The sequence below is a fragment of the Meriones unguiculatus genome, chromosome 2 (assembly GCF_030254825.1).
Source record: "Meriones unguiculatus strain TT.TT164.6M chromosome 2, Bangor_MerUng_6.1, whole genome shotgun sequence".
Taxonomy (NCBI): Eukaryota; Metazoa; Chordata; class Mammalia; order Rodentia; family Muridae; genus Meriones; species Meriones unguiculatus.
In genome coordinates this window covers 44,237,035-44,255,914 of record NC_083350.1, presented here as the reverse complement: position 1 = coordinate 44,255,914, position 18,880 = coordinate 44,237,035, and the positions used below count along the sequence as shown (strand labels likewise).

General features: G+C 39.7%; 1 protein-coding gene across 1 annotated transcript in view; it reads left to right on the top strand.

Annotated features, from left to right (window-relative positions):
• Spink5 (serine peptidase inhibitor Kazal type 5) overlaps positions 1 to 18,880 on the top strand; it is a 71,874-nt gene that overhangs the window by 15,917 nt on the left and 37,077 nt on the right. The window contains exons 5-10 of the mRNA XM_021664017.2: positions 6,592 to 6,719; positions 10,120 to 10,183; positions 11,218 to 11,345; positions 12,600 to 12,666; positions 15,594 to 15,721; positions 17,097 to 17,184. Of these exons, the coding sequence (XP_021519692.1) occupies positions 6,592 to 6,719; positions 10,120 to 10,183; positions 11,218 to 11,345; positions 12,600 to 12,666; positions 15,594 to 15,721; positions 17,097 to 17,184 (603 nt within the window). The remainder of the gene's footprint in view (positions 1 to 6,591; positions 6,720 to 10,119; positions 10,184 to 11,217; positions 11,346 to 12,599; positions 12,667 to 15,593; positions 15,722 to 17,096; positions 17,185 to 18,880) is intronic.

Genomic DNA, 18,880 nt, shown 5'->3' with positions numbered 1-18,880 from the left:
ATAGGAAGAAATTAGAAGAGGAGGAAAAATTTCAAAATATATGAAAAATTTTCAATAAAATATCTTACTATGGAGTTTAGAAAAAATTATTCACTTAAGTATTAAATTGTGAAATCATACTTTGGTTAAATTATCTGAAAAATTACAAACTTTTTTCTGGACAAATTTTAATTTGAAATGTTAGTTTTATCTTTGGTCCACATGTAGAGATAACGTTAATTGACTTCTGGACCATACAAAATATGTATATATTCATATCAATGTTAAGGTTGGCTACCTTCTCTCCTGTAACAATTGTTAATAGATAGCAACCTTGTAACAAATTATGTTATGAAATTGGTTTTTGTATTTAATTTTGTATATGTGTACACAGTAAAATCATTAAAGAGGGTTCTATTAACAAAAAAGATACATAGTCTTCTTAAAAAAAACCTACAAGACTAATCATTTTATTTTTCTTAATAAATAGTTCTTAGTCTTTCATAAAGTTTATTGTTCTAGTTATTGCTTTATCTAAAGTTATCACAGATGGTGAATTCTTTGGGAGACTGGGGCTTGTGTTAGATGAGTATGCACACATTTCTCTTCTCCTAATCCTGCTTTATAAATTATCTAATTCATCACTAATAGTACATGCAGACTGCAGCCTACTTTCCAAGTGTGAAGATTGTTGCATCAGCTGGGAACAGTGGTGCATGACTGTAGTCCCAGCACTCCGGGAGGCAGACTCTGTGGATCTCTGTGAGTTCGAGGCCAACCTCGTCTACAAAGGGAGTCCAGGACAGCCTTGTCTCAAAAAAACCTTGTCTCAAAACACAAACTAACAAAAAGATTGTTATATCTATTCTCTGCCTATTCTCCTATTTCCTTGAATTTTTTTCTTACTTTAATTTTAAATATTTGTATACTTTATTTACTTTTATATCTTTATATCTTTTTATTTACCTAATTTTGCAAAAGAAACCGTGAAATTGATTTGTGTGTTTAATTTTATAATAGATCTTCTAATGAAGCAGTCTACCAGAAAAACTCTTTTTAAAATTTTATTTTTTTTATTGAACTCAGTTTATAAATATATATTTGTATAATGCATTTGGGGTCCTTTCACCTCTACCCATAATCACCTCCACTTCCTCACATCCCTGTACTTTTGCTGTTTAGTGACCCACTGAGCTTAGCCATAGTAACCTTGTTTTTAATTTTCCCTGAGATCATTATGTGGTTTGACATTACTTTTAAATGACTCATTCACTGTGTTTCTTACTTTGTGGATTTATTCATTTACCTTCTCTGTTACTTCTGCTACAGTACAACTTGCTTTTGTCATCTTCTTAATTAATATTTTCGGTTTTTAAAATTGTTTTCAAATTAGTTTATTGTTTTCAATTTTCCACTGGAGGTCATATAAATGTAAAATACTCACCTTTGGTGTTATTATCATTGCCCTGAATCTAAAATCCATACATTTGAATATTTACAATGATAGCTAATATTCGTCTCTATTGCTGATCTTCTTTCACATTGTAAATGTTTTTCAGTTTATATTCTGAAAATATGCTATATCCCACAAATTTGAGATTAATAACATTTTATCTTTCTGTTGTTACAGCTGTTTCTTTCATTTTTCATAGAATCTATGAATTTTCCTTACTTATCCAGACATTTGTACTTCTACATCTTTCTCTTATTTTGTGAAATCAGTATTCTTTGTTTTCTTTTTTTAATTTAATTTTTATTTTTATATTAGTTACAGTTTATTAACTTTGTATCCCAGATGTAGCCCCCTCCATCATTCCCTCCCAATCGCATCCTCCCTCCCTCATCTCCTCCCTGCCCCTCTCTAAGTCCACTGATAGAGGAGGTCCTCCTCCCCTTCCATCTGACCCTAGCTTATCAGGTCTCCTCAGGACTGGCTGCAATGTCCTCCTCTGTGGCCTAGCAAGGCAGTTCCTCCCTTGGGAGGGGGAGGAGGGGCAGGGAGGAGAAAGTCAAAGAGACAGCCACTGAGTTCATGTCAGAGACAGTCCCTCCCTCTTCCCTTTACTAGGGTGCCCACTTGGAGACTGAGCTGCCATGGGCTACATATGAGCAGGGGTTCTAGGTTATCTCCATGCATGGTCCTTGGTTGGAGAAACAGTCTCAGAAAAGACCCTTGTGCCCAGATATATTTGGTCCTTGTGGAGCTCCTATCCTCTCCAGGTCATACTAACTCCCCCTTCTTTCATATGATTCCCTGCACTCTGCCCAAGGTTTGGTTATGAATCTCAGCATCTGCTTTGATACACTGCTAGGTAGAGTCTTTCAGAGGCCCTCTGGGGTAGGTTCCTGTCCTGTTACTTGTTTTCTCCTACTTTGCCTGTCCATCCCATTTGTATTTCTAAGTGAGGAATGATCATCTTACTCTGGGTCCTCTTTCTTGTTTATCTTCTTTAGGTGCACATATTTTAGTATGTTTATCCTTTCTTATAGGTCTAAATAAGTGAGTATATACTGTGTGTGTGTCTTTCTACTCCTGAGATATCTCACTCAGGATGATCTTTTCTAGATCCCACCATTTGCCTGAAAATTTCATGATTTCCTTGTTTTTAATTGCTGAGTAGTATTCCATTATGTAAAAGTACCACAATTTCTGTATTTATTCCTTCGTTTATGGACATCTGGGTTGTTTACAGGTTCTGGCTATTATGAATAAAGCTGCTCTAAACATGGTTGAGCAAATGTCCTTGCTGTGTACTTGAACATCTTTTGGTATATGCCTAGGAGTAGTATAGCTGGATCTTGAGGAAGTACTATTCCTAATTGTCTGAGAAAGCTCCAGATTGATTTCCAAAGTGGTTGTACAAGTTTACATTCCCACCACCAATGGAAAATGGTTCTCCCTTCTCCACAACCTCTCCAGCATGTGTTGTCACTTTTGATCTTAGCCATTCTGATGGGTGTAAGGTGAAATCTCAGGGTCATTTTCATTTGCATCTCTCTGATGGCTAAGGACTTTGAGCATTTCTTTAAGTGTTTCTCTGCCGTTCTATATTCTGCTACAGACAATTCTCTATTTAGCTCTGTACCCCATTTTTTTAATTGGATTGCTTGATTTGTTGCTTTTTAACTTCTTTAGTTCTTTATATATTCTGGATATCAGCCCTCTGTTAGATATAGGGTTGGTGAAGCTCCTTTCCCAGTCTGTAGGCTGTCGTTTTGTTCTCACAACAGTGTCTTTTGCTTTACAGAAGCTTTTCAGTTTCATGAGGTCCCATTTATTGATTGTTGACCTTAGAACCTGTGCTGTTGATGGTCTGTTCAGGAAGTTGTCTCCTGTGTCAATGAGTTCTATTCTTTGCTTTCGTTTGGCTTCTATGTTTTAAAGTTTCCCTTGCTATCACCTTTTAAGAGGTTCCTTTTACCTGAACTCCTACTTCAAAATTCATTATGTTTGACATATCTCACTTTTATTCTTTATATTGATCTATTTGTTACTATTTAAATCTTTTCTGAGTGTAAATGTTCTATTATATATTGTTGTTTCTGTATGAATTCTATTATCCTGTTTAATATTTAAAGTATCTTTTATTTTTCAGAAGGATACTCGCACTTTTGAGAAATTATTCTTCTCTTCATCCTGACAGTTTCCACTTCAGTTGATTCATGGTTTTCAGTCGATAGCATTTCTTTGATGTTGTTTTAGTTCTAAGATATGTACATATTTTAAATGTTAAATTCCACAGCAGCCCTGGCTTGTTTTCCTCCTACAAGGAGCTAACTCATGTTCAAGATTAAGCTTCTGGTGAATGGATTGCTTGGACGAGGAATATGGGCAAGAGCTGAACGTTCTGGAACTTAGTCCAGCTTTACTACCTGTTTTCCAGGTCAGGATCCATCTGTGAGCTCTTAATTGTCAGCAGTAGGAAGAGGTGTTTTCTGTAGGTTGTGATTCACCATCCTTGGAGTCTGGAGGGCAAGAAGGTGGAGCAGCAAATGCCTGCACCTGTTCCGTCACCTCCCAGCTGGCCTTTTGATTCACTCTGTCATCCCCCAGCCAACACCTGTGTGACCTAGAATGCTGCCCTTGGTCTTTGAGGTGAAGGCCAATGGCCGCGATTGTTCTCTTTGATCTGCAATTTTTTATGGATGTTTCTGCGCCTTCTAAAAAATGCCATCTTAGAGAAAGACAGCAGCTCCCTGCTCTTCCTTTTTTACAGCCACACTTTCTTTCTCCTGCTGCTTGAAAGCATGATTCAGGTACCACAAATCTTTCAGCTTTTCAGTTCTTTACTAAAGTCTGTGATGGTTGGATACTTCTCACTACTGTCATTTCACCATGACCGTCTTCTATGCAGCAAGATGATTCTGGCATATTGACAGCTTAGTGAAGTGTATTATAAGGGTGTTGCAGCAGTTGGTTTTTTTCTGCTACACTTACCGTGATCTAAGACTTGCTTATGTTGTGGTCTCCCCGTTAGCACCAGGACCCTTTAGAGCAGTATTCTAGTTCTGTTTGCAATGCAATATCATAAAACGTTAGACTACCCAAGTCTTATAAATGTGTAATGAATCTTCAGAAATAAACGAACAAGTAAGCAAACGAAATAACACACACATTACTGCATTCTGTAACTTCAAAAATGCATGGTGCAGTGAATGGGACTGTGGCGTAGTTTTCCTGAGCACTTTAATGTTTTTTTCCCTCTGGGACAGTTCTCCAATTTAATTCTCTGAGTGATAAGTTCACTATGTAGTTACATATGTTCTACATTTTTATGTTTGTGATGCATGTAAGTGATTTTATGTAAGTGATTACTGGCATACATCATATGCTCCATATACACTATTGAAATATTTTAAACACACCACTGAAATATTTGAAAGGCAGCAAAATTTGATTTCCAATGTGATATTGACAGCAGTGGGCTCTTGTTAAATGTGTTTGGTTTTAGATGGAAGTTAAGCTCAAATTACACTATATATTCTTTGTTAGCTTATGTCACAATGGTTATTGCTAAATCGTGTTTCACAATTATTTCTTTGATCCTTACCATGAATGTGGAATGTGGGCTGGGTGTGAATTCCCATTTTTCATGTGAAGAAAGTGAGGTTCAAAGAGGCAAAGTGAGTGGGTAGCAGGTCCAAGGTTGGAGCACGTGTCTTTAGTTCCTGCCAGGTCGTTTTCTCACTACACAAGTTTGTCCTTAGACTTATGTCATACTACATATGACAGCGATGACCTGGACATTACTGCCATAATCCTTGAAAGATATTTAGTTCTCTTGCCCTGGTTGTCAATAGAGAAAACATGATTTTATGTGCACTGATGTTTTGACTGCATGAATACCTGTGTGAACAAGAATCCAACAGACTTAACAGACAGTGGTGATCTGCCGTGTGGATGCTGGGTATTGAACCCAGGTCCCTGAAAGAGCAGCCAGTGCTCTTAACCACAAAGCCATCTCTCCACCTGACAAAGCATTTTATCTCTTTCTTATTAATTAAGTTGTTTGTTCATTTGTTTCAATTTATTCACTTTGTAGTCCAGCAGTAGCCCCCTACCTTGTCTCCTCCCAGTTCCACTCACAGTACCTCTTCTCCCCTCCATGCCCCTTCCCTATCCACTGATAGGGGAGGACCTCCTCCCCTTCTATCTGACCCTAGCCTATCAGGTGGCTGCATCATCTTCCTCTGTGGTCTGACTAGGCTGCACCCCCCAGAGGAAAGTGATCAAAGAGCCAGCCACTGAGTTCATATCAGAGACAGCCCCTGATCCCCTTATTAGGGAACCCACTTGTAAATGGAGCAGCCTATGGGCTTCCTCTGAGCAGCAGGTCTAGTTCCTTTCCATGTATAATCCTTGGTTGGAGTATCAGTCTCTGCAGGCCCCCATCCCCGGGGCCCAGGTTTTTTGGTTCTGTTGTTCTCCTTGTGGAGCTCCTGTCCCCTCCAGGTCTGTCCGTCTCCCTCTTCTTCCATAAGGTTTCCTGCACTCTGCCCAAAGTTTCGCTATGAGACACAAAACATGTTGTGTTCAGACTGTTTTAATTACTACACCTACATTACTAACTTAGATATCCCTGTGGAATCAGCGGTGGGCAAAATTAAAGCCACTCTGTAAGTGAGAACATTTCAGTATAGAGAGGTTAAATTACCCACTCAAATCACAGTGTTAACAGAAAAATTAGGAACCTGGAAATCTGGTTAAGCACTCTCCTAATGAACCATAATGAAACATTTCCTATAGTTCATAATTTACAGAGTGTTTCTATGTCTGTTATCTGCTGGAGCTTATTATCAGTCTATGGTGACTACAGGCAGAATTTGGCTGACATTGTGTGCTTAGTTTCATTAAGGAAAGCTTGGCTTATCTCACCCAGACAGCAGGTGGCTGAACTCATACCAAAATCTTTTCTTTTCAAATCTAACTCCATCTCTGCCTTCAGAACACACTTCATTGTCCTTCATTTGATTTTTATTAGCTCACCAATCCCTACCTTTATTGTTTCTACAGTGAGTTATAATCTGGGTTTGAAATACTAAGCTACTTATTTTTCTTAAGGGGTATTCTGTTTTTTTTTTTTCAACATTCTTGGATTATATCTCTTGCAGTTGAATTGTGAGGCTCTCAAACAAGGAGGAAAAGATGGAGATTCCATCTGTGCCTCCGATGCTTCTGCCGTCTGTGGCACAGATGGGAGAACATACCGCAGCAGATGTGAGCTGTGTGCTGAGAATGAGTGAGTATTCTATAAAGCAGACATGGCGTTTGCACGAGGAAATGATGGGTTTTCCCTCTAGTATTTATAATTCATTTGCTGTGAGTTACAACTGAGTGCACTGCTTCTCTTCCTACTCTTTGGGGGAAATGTACATAGAGTGTCATCATCACGGTCAAAGATGATTTAAGGAAATTAAAATATTATATAATATATATATAATAGTATATAATATGTAAATGTAAATTTGAGTATTGACCCTCTTGGCCAAAGAGATATTACATCTCACTGGCCTCCCCGTACCCTGTGTTTTTCCTCTTCTCTCAGTGCTTGTTCTGGTTATTAACTTTCTTTTTTTTTTTTAATTAATTTTTTTTTAATTTTTCATCAATTACACTTTATTCATTCTGCATCCCCCCATAAGCCCCTCCCTCCTCCCATCCCAATCCCACCCTCCCTCCTCCCTCTGCTTGCATGCCACTCCCCAAGTCCACTAATAGGGGAGGTTCTCCTCTCCTTTCTGATCTTAGTCTGTCAGTTCACATCAAAAGTGGCTGTATTGTCCTCTACTGTGGCCTGGTAAGGCTGCTCCCCCCCCCCAGAGGGAGGTGATCAAAGAGCAGGCCAATCAGATTATGTCAGAGGCAGTCCCTCTTCACATTACTATGTAACCCAATTGGACTCTGAACTGCCCTGGGCTACACCTGTGCAGGGGTTCTGGGTTATCTCCATGAATAGTCCTTGGTTGGAGTATGAGTCTCTGGGAAGTTCCCTATGTTCAAATTTTCTTGTTCTGTTGCTCTCCTTGTGGAGACCCTGTCCTCTCCAGCTCTTACTATTTCCCAGTTCTCACCTAAAATTCCGTTCACTCTGCCCAACAGTTGCCCATCAGGCTCAGCATCTGCTTTGATAGTCTGAAGGGCAGAGGCTTTCAGAGGCCCTCTGTGGTAGGTTCCTAGGTTGTTTCCTGTTTTCTTCTTCTTCTGATGTCCATCCTCTTTGCCTTTCTGGATGGGGATTGGACGTTTTAGTTAGGGTCCTCTCTCTTGCTTAGTTTCTTTAGATGCACAGGTTTTAGTGGGTTTGTCCTATGTTGTATGTCTATATGAGTGAGTATATACCATTAACTTTCTTATAACAACAAGAATCACACCTGCTTTGCAGCCTCTGCTTATGATCTCCAACGTGAATGAACTGCACTTTTGTTTCCAGAAACACAATAGCCAATGTTTGAACTTTTTTTTTAGATTCTTCTCTCATGCAATACATCCCAACTACAGTTTCCTTTCTCTCCACTCCTCGTAACTTTCCCTCCCCCACACCCTGCTTCTCCCTCAGATTCACTACCTGTCCGCTTGCTCTTTAGAAAAGAGCAAGTCTCCAAGAGATGACAGCTAAGCAGGACAAAACAATATACAAGAAGAAAAGACAAACATCCCTCATACAAAGTCAGAACAAGGCAACTCAATAGGAGGGAAAGAGTTTCAAGGGAAGGAAAAAGAGTCAGAGATCTACCAGCCCCCACTGTTAGGAGTTCCACAAAAACACCAAGCTAACAGCCACAACGTATATGTAGAGGACCTGGTGCAGAGCCATGCAGGCCCTGTGCTTTCAGTTTGAGTTTCCATGAGCCCATGTGAGCCCATGCTTAATCGATTTGCTGGGTCTTGTTCTCCTGAAGTGCTTAACCTCCTTTGACTCCTTCAGTATTTCCTTCCCTTCTTCCGCAGGGTTCTCCAATCTCGAAGAGGAAGGATTAGATGGAATCAATTCACATTCTCTCTTTCTCTCTCTCTCTCTCTCTCTCTCTCTCTCTCTCTCTCTGCATAGTGTCTGGCTGTGGGTCTCTGCCCACTTCTCATGTGCTGCCAGTAGAAGCCTTTTTGATGATGACTGGCACTGATCATTTTTGAGTATATCAGAATATTACTAGATGTCATTTCATTAACTTTTTTTTTTAGAACACTCATGATTGGTTCTTAGGTCTCTGAGGTATCCACCTTTTGGATCTTGGCCATTCAGGCAGTGTAGGACCTTGGTGCCCTCTTGTGGAGTGGACCTCAAAGTTAAATCAGACATTGCTTGGCCAGTCCCACAAGTTCTATGCCACCATTGCCCCAGGGCATCTTTCAGTCAGGATAGATTGATAGATTGTAGGTGGAGGGTTTTGTGGCTGGGTTGGTATCTGGGTTTCTCTTTCTGTAGTCTGCAGAGTACCATCTCATGCCAAATAGATTAGAATGTAGGGGTGAAGGTTCCAAGCCCACACCAGCTCGACCTCTCTGTGTTCAATGAGCTGAATGTAAGTTGTCCTCAGTAACGGGTCAGTTTTCAGAGTGTGAACTTCTGCTCTAGCATCAGCCTGGGTTGTTCGGGGGTCTCCACTGGGCCTTGTTTTGTCTGTTCTTCTAATACAGGTCAAACTTTGCAGTTAGCCTTTCTGATCTATTCATGACTGTATTTCAGACTGTTCTCAGCAGAATGAATGAATGAATGAATATAAAAAAAATAGAAAACCCAGGTCCAGTGAGGTAGCCACCAGGCACCCACTTCTTATACCTCAGACTAAGTGAGAAAGAAAGGAAGAAAGAATAATGCAGTAGCATTTTAAAATAGAAAACTAAACAGGCAGAGAAAGAACATCTATAGTTTCTAAGGCATGCATTTTATACTGTTTTAAACACAGTGGGCGCTTAATTCTGTATCATAATTAAGAACTAATAGTTTAAAATTCTAAATCTCCAATTCATGTGATATATTCTCCCAGAATATCATTTGACTATGTGGTTCATTGCTCTGACTTCTAGAAGACTCCACATAATACTCCAGGCTACTTTCTGTCAGCTTATAGATCTTGAAAATCTGTTTCTTCTACTAGTCTTCCATTCTTAGTTTTGTTCTGAGCTTTGTTTTTATTGTTATACACATGCTGAGTTATAAGCTGCTTCTGTACAAAGTAGAAATTGCTTTGCATTCATGTCCTGCTTTGCATTTGACATGTATATTGTGTTCAATATTCTTTAAAGTTCTATCAGATCAAACAAAGTTAATCATAAGAGTTTATGTACTTTTCCTGAACGATAAAATATAATGTTAGCATGGAAGAATATTTTATTGAAAAAAATAGATAAATTAGTGTTGAACATTTTATAAAAATTAACAATTGCAACCTCAAACAACGAAGTTATTGGAAAAGTGCTAAACATCTACTCTACACCTGAAACTTAGCCCTCCAACGTGGCTCCATCTCTTTGTTATTATTTAAAGTTGTAAACAGGGTCTTTCGCCATGCAAGCTGAATAAAGCAATAAGGTAGAACATTGTTTTCAGGTACAGAAACAATTAGAATACAACGAAAAGTTTTTCAGGAAGGAGAATTCTCTCACATTAATTTCTATGTCAATGAACTTTTTGATTTCAGGAAAAGCGAGAACCAAGTTGGCATAAAAAGTGAAGGGGAATGTGACAGCAGCACTCTAGAGAAGGTAAGAGCGGCTGCCAGCGTGGGGAATTCTGCTGGAGTATAAAACAGTCGCTATCCACATTCTTAATGCGGTGGCCCTTTACTACAGTTCCTCACGTTGTGGTGACCTGCAACTGTAAATTTAGTTCATTGCTATAGCTATAGCTAGAATTTTGCTACTGTTATGGATTGTAATGTAAATATCTGATATGCAGGATATCTAAAATGTTTCCCCAAAAGGGATCATGACCCACAGGTTGAGATCCACTGAGTAAAGGCAAACAAAAAGACAAAAATATGTGGTGTTCCTCCTCCTCCTCCTTAAGCTGGAATGCTTGGAAAGAGTAATAATCTGACTTTACTATAATTCTGTATCCTTTCTGATGACATAGAAAAAGCAGCCACGTTCTTAACACCAAATCTGTTTACTTTGATACTAAGACCATTAGGCTCTATTTCTGCTATTAAAAAAACAAAAAACAAAAAACAAAAAACAAAAAAAAACTAAAGAAATTGCTTGAAAAGTGAAAGGGCACTAGAGGTCAATCACTACATCAGAGTTGGAACCTCAGTTTGAGCAAGCACTGTTAGGAAGCCTTGAACAAATCACTTAAGGAAATGAGATTTATACTAAGCTGTTATTTTCTAAGATTCTGTGAGCTGTTGATGTTGGGGAAAGAGAAAGCATCATTCATATCACACTTCATTTTCTAGTTGAACACCATTCCTCATTTTCATGGTTTTTGCGAGCCTCCACCAAAGATTTTAGCACAGGCTGTTTTAAGGATCTCTTTGTCTACATCACCTAAGACATTTTTGAACACACTGAGAGCAAAGGCAGCGATGGATTTGAGTTCTAGCATAATTGTAACTATTTTTTTTGAATACGCACATGAAGAAGTAAACAATTCTATACTTAAACATGAGCTACACAGCCTCTCAAAGCTCCTTCTACACGACCAACACTTTCTCAGAGTGTTGTTGAAAGCATCCAGTCATACTATTGTGGGCCATATTCCCTTCCCTCTTCTTTCTCTCTTCTTCCCCCTGCTTTAGGATGTGTGCAGTGATTTTCGGGCCTATGTGCAAGATGGAAGACTGGGATGTACAAGGGAAAACGATCCAATCCGTGGTCCTGATGGGAGGACCCATGGCAATAGGTGTGCCATGTGTGCTGAGCTCTTGTAAGTAGCATCCCTAGATGGACTTATGACATGATCCTCATTTCCTGCCCCGAGAGCCCTAGAGTTTTACAGTCCTTCTCATGAAGGATGTGAACTTTTGTCGTTGTAATGTGAGATAAGTCTAGTTATGATATGGGCTTTTTCTTCACTTTACTACAATATTTCTATGATAAAAAAAAATTGAACCTGCCTTTAACAATGTACAATGCTTCAAAAAGACATACTGGGCTTTATAATATAATCCTTTAAGACTTGGGGGCATGGGCTGGAGCAGATAGAGGAAGAATTGACTAAAACATACTTTCCTTAAAATTCTGTAATGATATCTAATGCCGTATATGCTAATTAACAAAATAAAGACAGACTTTGGAAGCACGTAAGCACTGGATAGTGAAAACTGGTCGTTTGACATGCAGTGCTTTCATTGGGTGCCTAGGGACCTCCCCCACCCTGAGTAATATCTAATTTTAAATAGTAGCATAAAGTGGTAACAATAATTATGAGGATTAATGAAGATAATGTGGTGTCTGGACCATTCTTACTGTAGAAGTGTCCTTGAAAGGGAGGACTATTGGCTTCATGTCTCCCTGAGTGCTTGGCATGGCACTTTCTTACCAAGGAGGCGTGAGTCTTCAATGTTCAAATGGCCCTGAGCTCTGTGGCTTTTCTGCTGTATTTATTCATTATTTTATGTCCTGGCAGAAGAGGAGAATCTGAATTTTCTATATTTATTTCCTGCAGGATGAGCCTGGCACACAAAGAGGAGGTTACAGTTGGGTCATAGATGAGGTTCAGAAGCTCGGTTCGATTTTATCTTTTAGGAATAACCCTGCTTTGACATGAAGACAAGCCAATATCTCACACAGTCTAAAAGGTTGCAGAGAAGGGTGTGCATGGCAATACCCGAAAGGCTCAGCTGAGTTTCACCCTTGTCATAGCATTGTTTCAAGGCTCTTGGTTCTGCCTGTTAGAGGGATTTTTTTCCTGGCAATCTTCTGTTTGTCACTCAAGGTGGCACACCCACCTGGCTCTGCCGAACAAAGCTTCTAATTGACTGGCGGTGAGTCAGTTTCACACCCTTCCTTATCTTTGGCAATTTTTTGGTCTCTAGCATTCAGGACAGGGAAGTGCTTGTCTATTGTGAGTGAACTGGTCTCAACAGGTTGTGGTAAACGATAGGCGAGTGTCTGGTCCTTAGAACAGGGTAGACACTGTAAATATGACTGAGCCACATGGACTCTGCTTCCTTGACAGTTTAAAAGAAGCTCGAGAAAATGCCACACGAGACAGAGAAAACAGAATTCGGAGAGACGCTGAGAAGGTAGGTGTTTCACTGCCACAGTGTAGGAGTTGGGCCTATAACCATGGACAAAATCACACCTGCACCTTTGAAGGAGCACAATGATGTCATTGTCCCACTCTATACATGGGTTTCATATTAGTTAAACTTCCTCAAATATACTAGTCCTAGTAGTTATCAGCAGGGTCATTTGAACTACCTTTCCCATCTAAGATTTAAAATATACCATTCCTACCCTTGATTTTATTCCCTCACAAAAGAAAGAGGAAAAGAAATTTCATACACCCAGAATTCTGTTGGTCTCTTTTCCTTTTATTCATTTTTTTTCAGGTTAGCATACAAAGAAATGGTTTCATGGTGGTATCTCCATTCATATGTGCAATTATGTTTTGTTTCTGGTCATTCTGCCCATTTCTGTCAGCCTCTCTTTCACATGGAGAAACCAGTTTGCTTTGAATCCATTTTTAAAACTTAAGGCATAGTACAAATTAAACAGGAAAATTTCCAAATAATTCAGGCTCTTAAGTAGTTCAGATTTACTCTAAAATTCTGTTGGTAAAACTGGAGTTATTCACTTTTCCACATAGCTACTTTATTCAGTAAAGTCTATTCTTAATAAAATCCTTGTTTCTTTTTAAGTGAAGTTCTCAAATTTTGAGGCAGTAGCTTAAAATACTCTTAAAATTAAGGTTTGTCTATATTTTATGTTATAAAATTTCAATTAATTGCAAAAATTCTTTCTTGTATTGAAGTAAGCAATGAAGCCTTGGCTTCTTAAAGCACTAGGGTTTTTAAACCTTTCTTTCAATGAGAATGAGAACAGTGATCTAGCTGAATGGCTGTTGTTAGGAAGCAAAGACACCTGGATTTTGGTCTTCATCCTGCCATGCTGTGGGTTTTGAGAGTGAGCAAAACATCTCTCTGGGCCTCAATTTTTCTGTCAGAAAATAAGGACACTATAAAAGACCTCAAAGTTACCTTCTTGTTGTGTTGTTTTCACCTCCAACACTTTTGCACTAATACAGACACACAGATTGTGAACTGTAAGACGACCACTTTCTTATGGGAGAGAAAGATCCACTTTTTGTTAATCAAGAGTTCACTTTCCCCCTTAACAAATCTACATAATGAAGCAAAATTCCCCCACACTAAACTGAGTATTCTGAGCTTAGACATGGAGAAACAAAATACCCAGGACCCTCCATGAGCCATTCAACACCAACCAAGGACGGAAAACAATGCCTCTTGTGGGGTTTGTATATTTCAGCCTGACACTCTGGGCTAGCAAGAGTGTCAGTAAGCCCCAAGCACTCTAACTTCTTCCTCTTGGTGACCAGGGCCATTAGGCACCACTGGATTGAACAGGGCTGCTTCTCAGTAATGGCTCAAAGTGTGCCTTGTAATTAACCTGTCAGTGGGTTGCTCACAAAAGTGCTTCTTCAGAATCTTCTTGGATGAATCATAAGTTATAAACTGAAATTATCACTGTTGCTGTTCTGAAAATCATGGAGCATTGATTTTATGACCATGTTATGATTATCAGGTGTTTGCTTTCTACTTCTCATTCCAAGTGTGTTACCCAGAGAGTGGAGTACATGCCGACTCCTCCTCTGAAAACTAGTATTTGAACTTCAAATACACATCAAAATACTAACCTAGAAAAGTCTCACTGTACAAAAGGTAACAGCAAGGTTCCAAAGGTCCTGTGGCTTTGTGAGGGTCGTCCACTGAGTAGAGCCACAGCGTGGTGGCCACGATCTCCTGACTCCTGCTCCAAAGATTCAGGTCACACAGTTGGTGGTGGTTTTTATAGATTAGGCAGCAGTAAAACAATGTATGCTTGTTCATATAGTGGCTCTCAAGCCTAGTAGTGTATGTGTGTGCGCACGTGTGCGCGTGTGCGTGAAGTTTATTTTTTACCAAGTACTAGAATTCCGAAAGTCCAGAACCAAATTGTCAAGAAATCTGGAACCAAATCTGTTTTGAATATTTTTTGTTCAGAATTTCTAGATAAGTATAGTTGGCATAGGTCAGGGTAAAGGGAGCTACATTCACTCTCCCCGAGGTTCTTCACCTACAGGGTCAGAAATGAATATGGCCAAAGAACAGAGTACATACAATATCCAAATAACAACTTGCTCCTGTCCCTTTGTAAATGAGATTAAACTGATCTATATCAAGTAGCATTAAAACAAATATTTCCATAAGTTCAATATTTTCATTCTGTTGAGATTATGTGGTAATATCACAAAAGACCTTCCCCCCCCCCAGAGTATTTGAAAAATAAGAACTACTTTTGGTTTTAGGAAATGCTTGCTAAGCCTTACTGTTTCCTCAGCTCTTTTCCTTCAACAAATAAAGCACAGAGATGCTAAGAGTACCAAGTAAAGTGTTAAAAGAGACTCATACTCCAACCAAGGACTATTCATGGAGATAACCTAGAATCCCTGCACAGATGTAGCCTAGGGCAGTTCAGAGTCCAATTGGGTTACATAGTAATGTGAAGAGGGACTGCCTCTGACATAATCTGAGTGGCCTGCTCTTTGATCACCTCCCTCTGGGGGGGAGCAGCCTTACCAGGCCATAGTAGAGGACAATGCAGCCACTTTTGATGAGAACTGACAGACTAAGATCAGAAAGGAGAGGAGAACCTCCCCTATTAGTGGACTTGGGGAGTGGCATGCAAGCAGAGGGAGGAGGGTGGGTGGGATTGGGAGGGGAGGAGGGAGGGGCTTATGGGGGGATGCAGAATGAATAAAGTGTAATTGATGAAAAAAAAAAAACAAAAAAAAATAATGAGTGTTTGGCTAATTCTCATTTAGACAGTGTTTATGTTTACCATCACTCCCCAGTTTGTCATTCTGTGATTGTAAATCTATTATGCAAAATGTCAAGATTAAAGGCCAGAAAATGACAAATGCCATTGCTTGGTTCCTTCACCCCCAAAGGAACTTTGCAAGGAATATGAAAACCAAGTGAGGAGTGGAAGGCTCTTTTGTACCCGGGAAAGTGACCCAGTTCGTGGCCCTGATGGCAAGATGCATGGGAACAAGTGTGCCCTGTGTGCTGAGATCTTGTGAGTAAAATTCAGCCACTCGTCAGGTCACTGAGAAGGTGGAGGTGCTCGCTGAGGGCCGGGTGAGGCAGAAGTGAGTGAAGCTTGTGCTGCCGCTGTGACAGATTTGGCCCGATTTGTGTCCTCCTAAAACAGTAAGCCCAGCTAGTAAATGATAAGTGCCTGCATCTGAGCACAGCTAAGCTCTATCCAGTTGGAAAGCAGGCTTATGACTCCTCCTGTAACACTTGTGAGGCCTATCTATGCCTTTGTGACCTTTTAATGAACTAGTCATAGGTCAAAAGGAGGAAAGGCTTTTATCTTCAGTAATTAACTAATTGTGGCAGGGTTGGTAGGGCATGCTAAAGTTTCTTTACATTCTTGTTATCATCTAGCAATATAAGTCACAGAAAAAGGCTGAGCACATGACCCAATCAGAAAGGCCTCACTATCTTGTCAGATGCTTCAAGTTATGGACTTGCTGCTTTTTTTTTTTTTTTTTTTTTTTTTGAGATGAGTCATACTCTGTAGCCCAGGTTAGGCTGTAACTTATTATCTAGCTCAGAATACTTTCAAACTTGTGGCTAACCTCCAGCCTTAGCCTCCAAAATGCTGGACTTAACAGTGTAAGTAATCACATTGAACTGAATTCCACAAACTTTCTTATTCTACTGCAAGCATCTCTGGGTCTCAGTCAGATAATGCTCCCTTTTCTTGTAGATTGTAAGACTTCTTGGATAAAGCCTTCTATGTCCTAGTTAAAAATCAATCTTCACAATCCTTAGTTATGGGCCTTGATTACCGTCATCACAATAGGCAATTATAATTATTTCTATGATCATTAGTTGGCTATTATTGTTGTCTTCAAGGCTATAAATTTTAAGAGAATAGGTTTGTGTTGTTTTGTAATGTCCTACCAGGCTGAGTGCAATGTTGGGCCCCAAAGTGCATACTAACTGAATGGTGAGTGAATGAATAAATTTGTACATTCGGAAGACCCTGCTTTTCTTAAGCTTAAATCTACCAGAGAAGTAACACACATATCTGTGTACGTATACTTACATACTTCAGAACAGAATAAAACTTGAATAGAAAACCTGAATGGAAAAGAAAGTTCAACAATAACAACACTGACAGGTATTAAGCTTTTTTTCTATTTAGAGTCTGGAATGTCTCCTTTAAAAAAGCATGATTTGAAATAAGGAGATTTAAAAGACAGAAAGATGGGAAGATATTTATGCACCTAAGTATATACTTGTGTTATACATAGACAGTGAAGGGGCCTTCGTAGGAATATGAGGTCCCTTAAAAGCATCAGGAAAACATATGTGGTCCATCTGTGCTTAATGAGTACTGTGAAGATTCAAAACACATCTCCTCATTATTTTCTCTCTAGCATGAAACGTTTCACAGAAGAAAAAAGTAAAGCAGAGATAAAGCAGAAAGATGCTGAAGAAAGGGCTAAAGCTAAAATGGAAATTAAGGTGAGGATTGGCTAACCAATCTGTCTATGACTTCCATGCATTGAGATGTGTGTGAGTATTGCACTTCAGAACACATTTTCTTTATTATTATTATTATTATTATTATTATTATTATTATTATTGTCACTTTATTCACTTTGATTCCCAGTTGTAGCCCCCTCCCTCATCTCCTTCTGGTCTCACCCTCCCTTCCTCTTCCTCCCTTATCACTCTTCCCTATTCCACTGACAGGGGGAGTCCTCCTCCTACTGTCTGACCCTAGCCTATCAGGTTTCATCAGAACTGTCTGGATCCTCTTGCTCTGTGGCCTAGTAATTCCATCCCACCAGGGGGAGGTGATCAAAGAGCAGGCAACCAAGTTCATGGCAGTGACTGTCCCTGCTCCCCTTACTAGGGAGCCCACATGAAGACTGGCCTATTTCTGAGCAGGGGGTCTAGGTTCTCTCTATGCGCACATGGTTATGCATGGTCATTGGTTGATACATCAGTCTTTGCAGTCTCCCCTGGGCTCTGCTGTTCTTTGGCTTTGTTGGTCTCCTGTGTGGCTCCTGTCCCTCCAGGTCCTTTTATATCCCTTTTCTTCCAAAAGAACCCCTGCACTCTGTCCAAAGTTTGGCTGTGAGTCTCTATATCTGCTTCTATCCCCTGCTGGGTGGAGGTTTTTTTTTTTTTTTTTTTTTTTTTTTTGAGCTCTATGGTAGGCTCCAGGCCTGTTTCCTCTCTTAAAGAATGCATTTTCAGTATGATTAATATTATCCTCAATGCTGAAAGTTTGATTATACACATAGAACAAAATTATAATGCTAAAATTTCTGAATACGTTAGGAGGAAAGTACTGTCATATTAGTGAATTAATTCCATATTCTTAAATCTATCTGTTCTGGATAGTTTTATGTGAAAGTGACACAACTGAGAGACATCTGGGGAAAGGGAACCTCAACCAAGAAAATGCCCCCACCAAACTGGCTGTGGGAAAGCTTGTGGGGCGTCTTCTGGTTTGATGTGAAGAGGCTCCGCTCTCTGTAGATGGTGCTTCCCTTGGGCTTGTAGTTTTGGGCAGCTCAGAAAGTAGTCTGAGGAAGCTATGAGGTACTACCTAGTAAGCAGTACTCCTCCAGGGCTTTGCTTCAGATCCTGCCTCCAGGTTCCTGCTGAGAACCCCTGCTCTGACTTCCTTCAATGGTGGCATGTGGCCTGGGAGTTGTAAACCGAAATAAATCCTTTACTTCTCAGGTTGCTTTCGGTCACCGTGTATTATCACAAGAGAAATGCTCACTAAGACAGTCGCAATCCTTCTTAATCCAATTTTTGCAATTTTATTCTTTTCTGTGATGCATGTATGAATTGCAGTTCTACAAAGCAACACTAAGATGCCATCCATCTCTGTGTAACTAACGGCTTACCTTAATTTTCACCTTTCATTTCACTTTTTTTTTCTTTGTTCTTATTTTTATTTTTTAGTTGAAAATAGCTTTTTCCATATAATATATTCTTTTTTTATTATTTTTTTAATTTTTCATCAATTACACTTCATTCATTCTGCATCCCCCCATAAGCCCCTCCCTCCTCCCCTCCCAATCCCACCCTCCCTCCTCCCTCTGCATGCATGCCACTCCCCAAGTCTACTAATAGGGGAGGTTCTCCTCTCCTTTCTGATCTTAGTCTATCAGTTCACATCAAAAGTGGCTGCATTGTC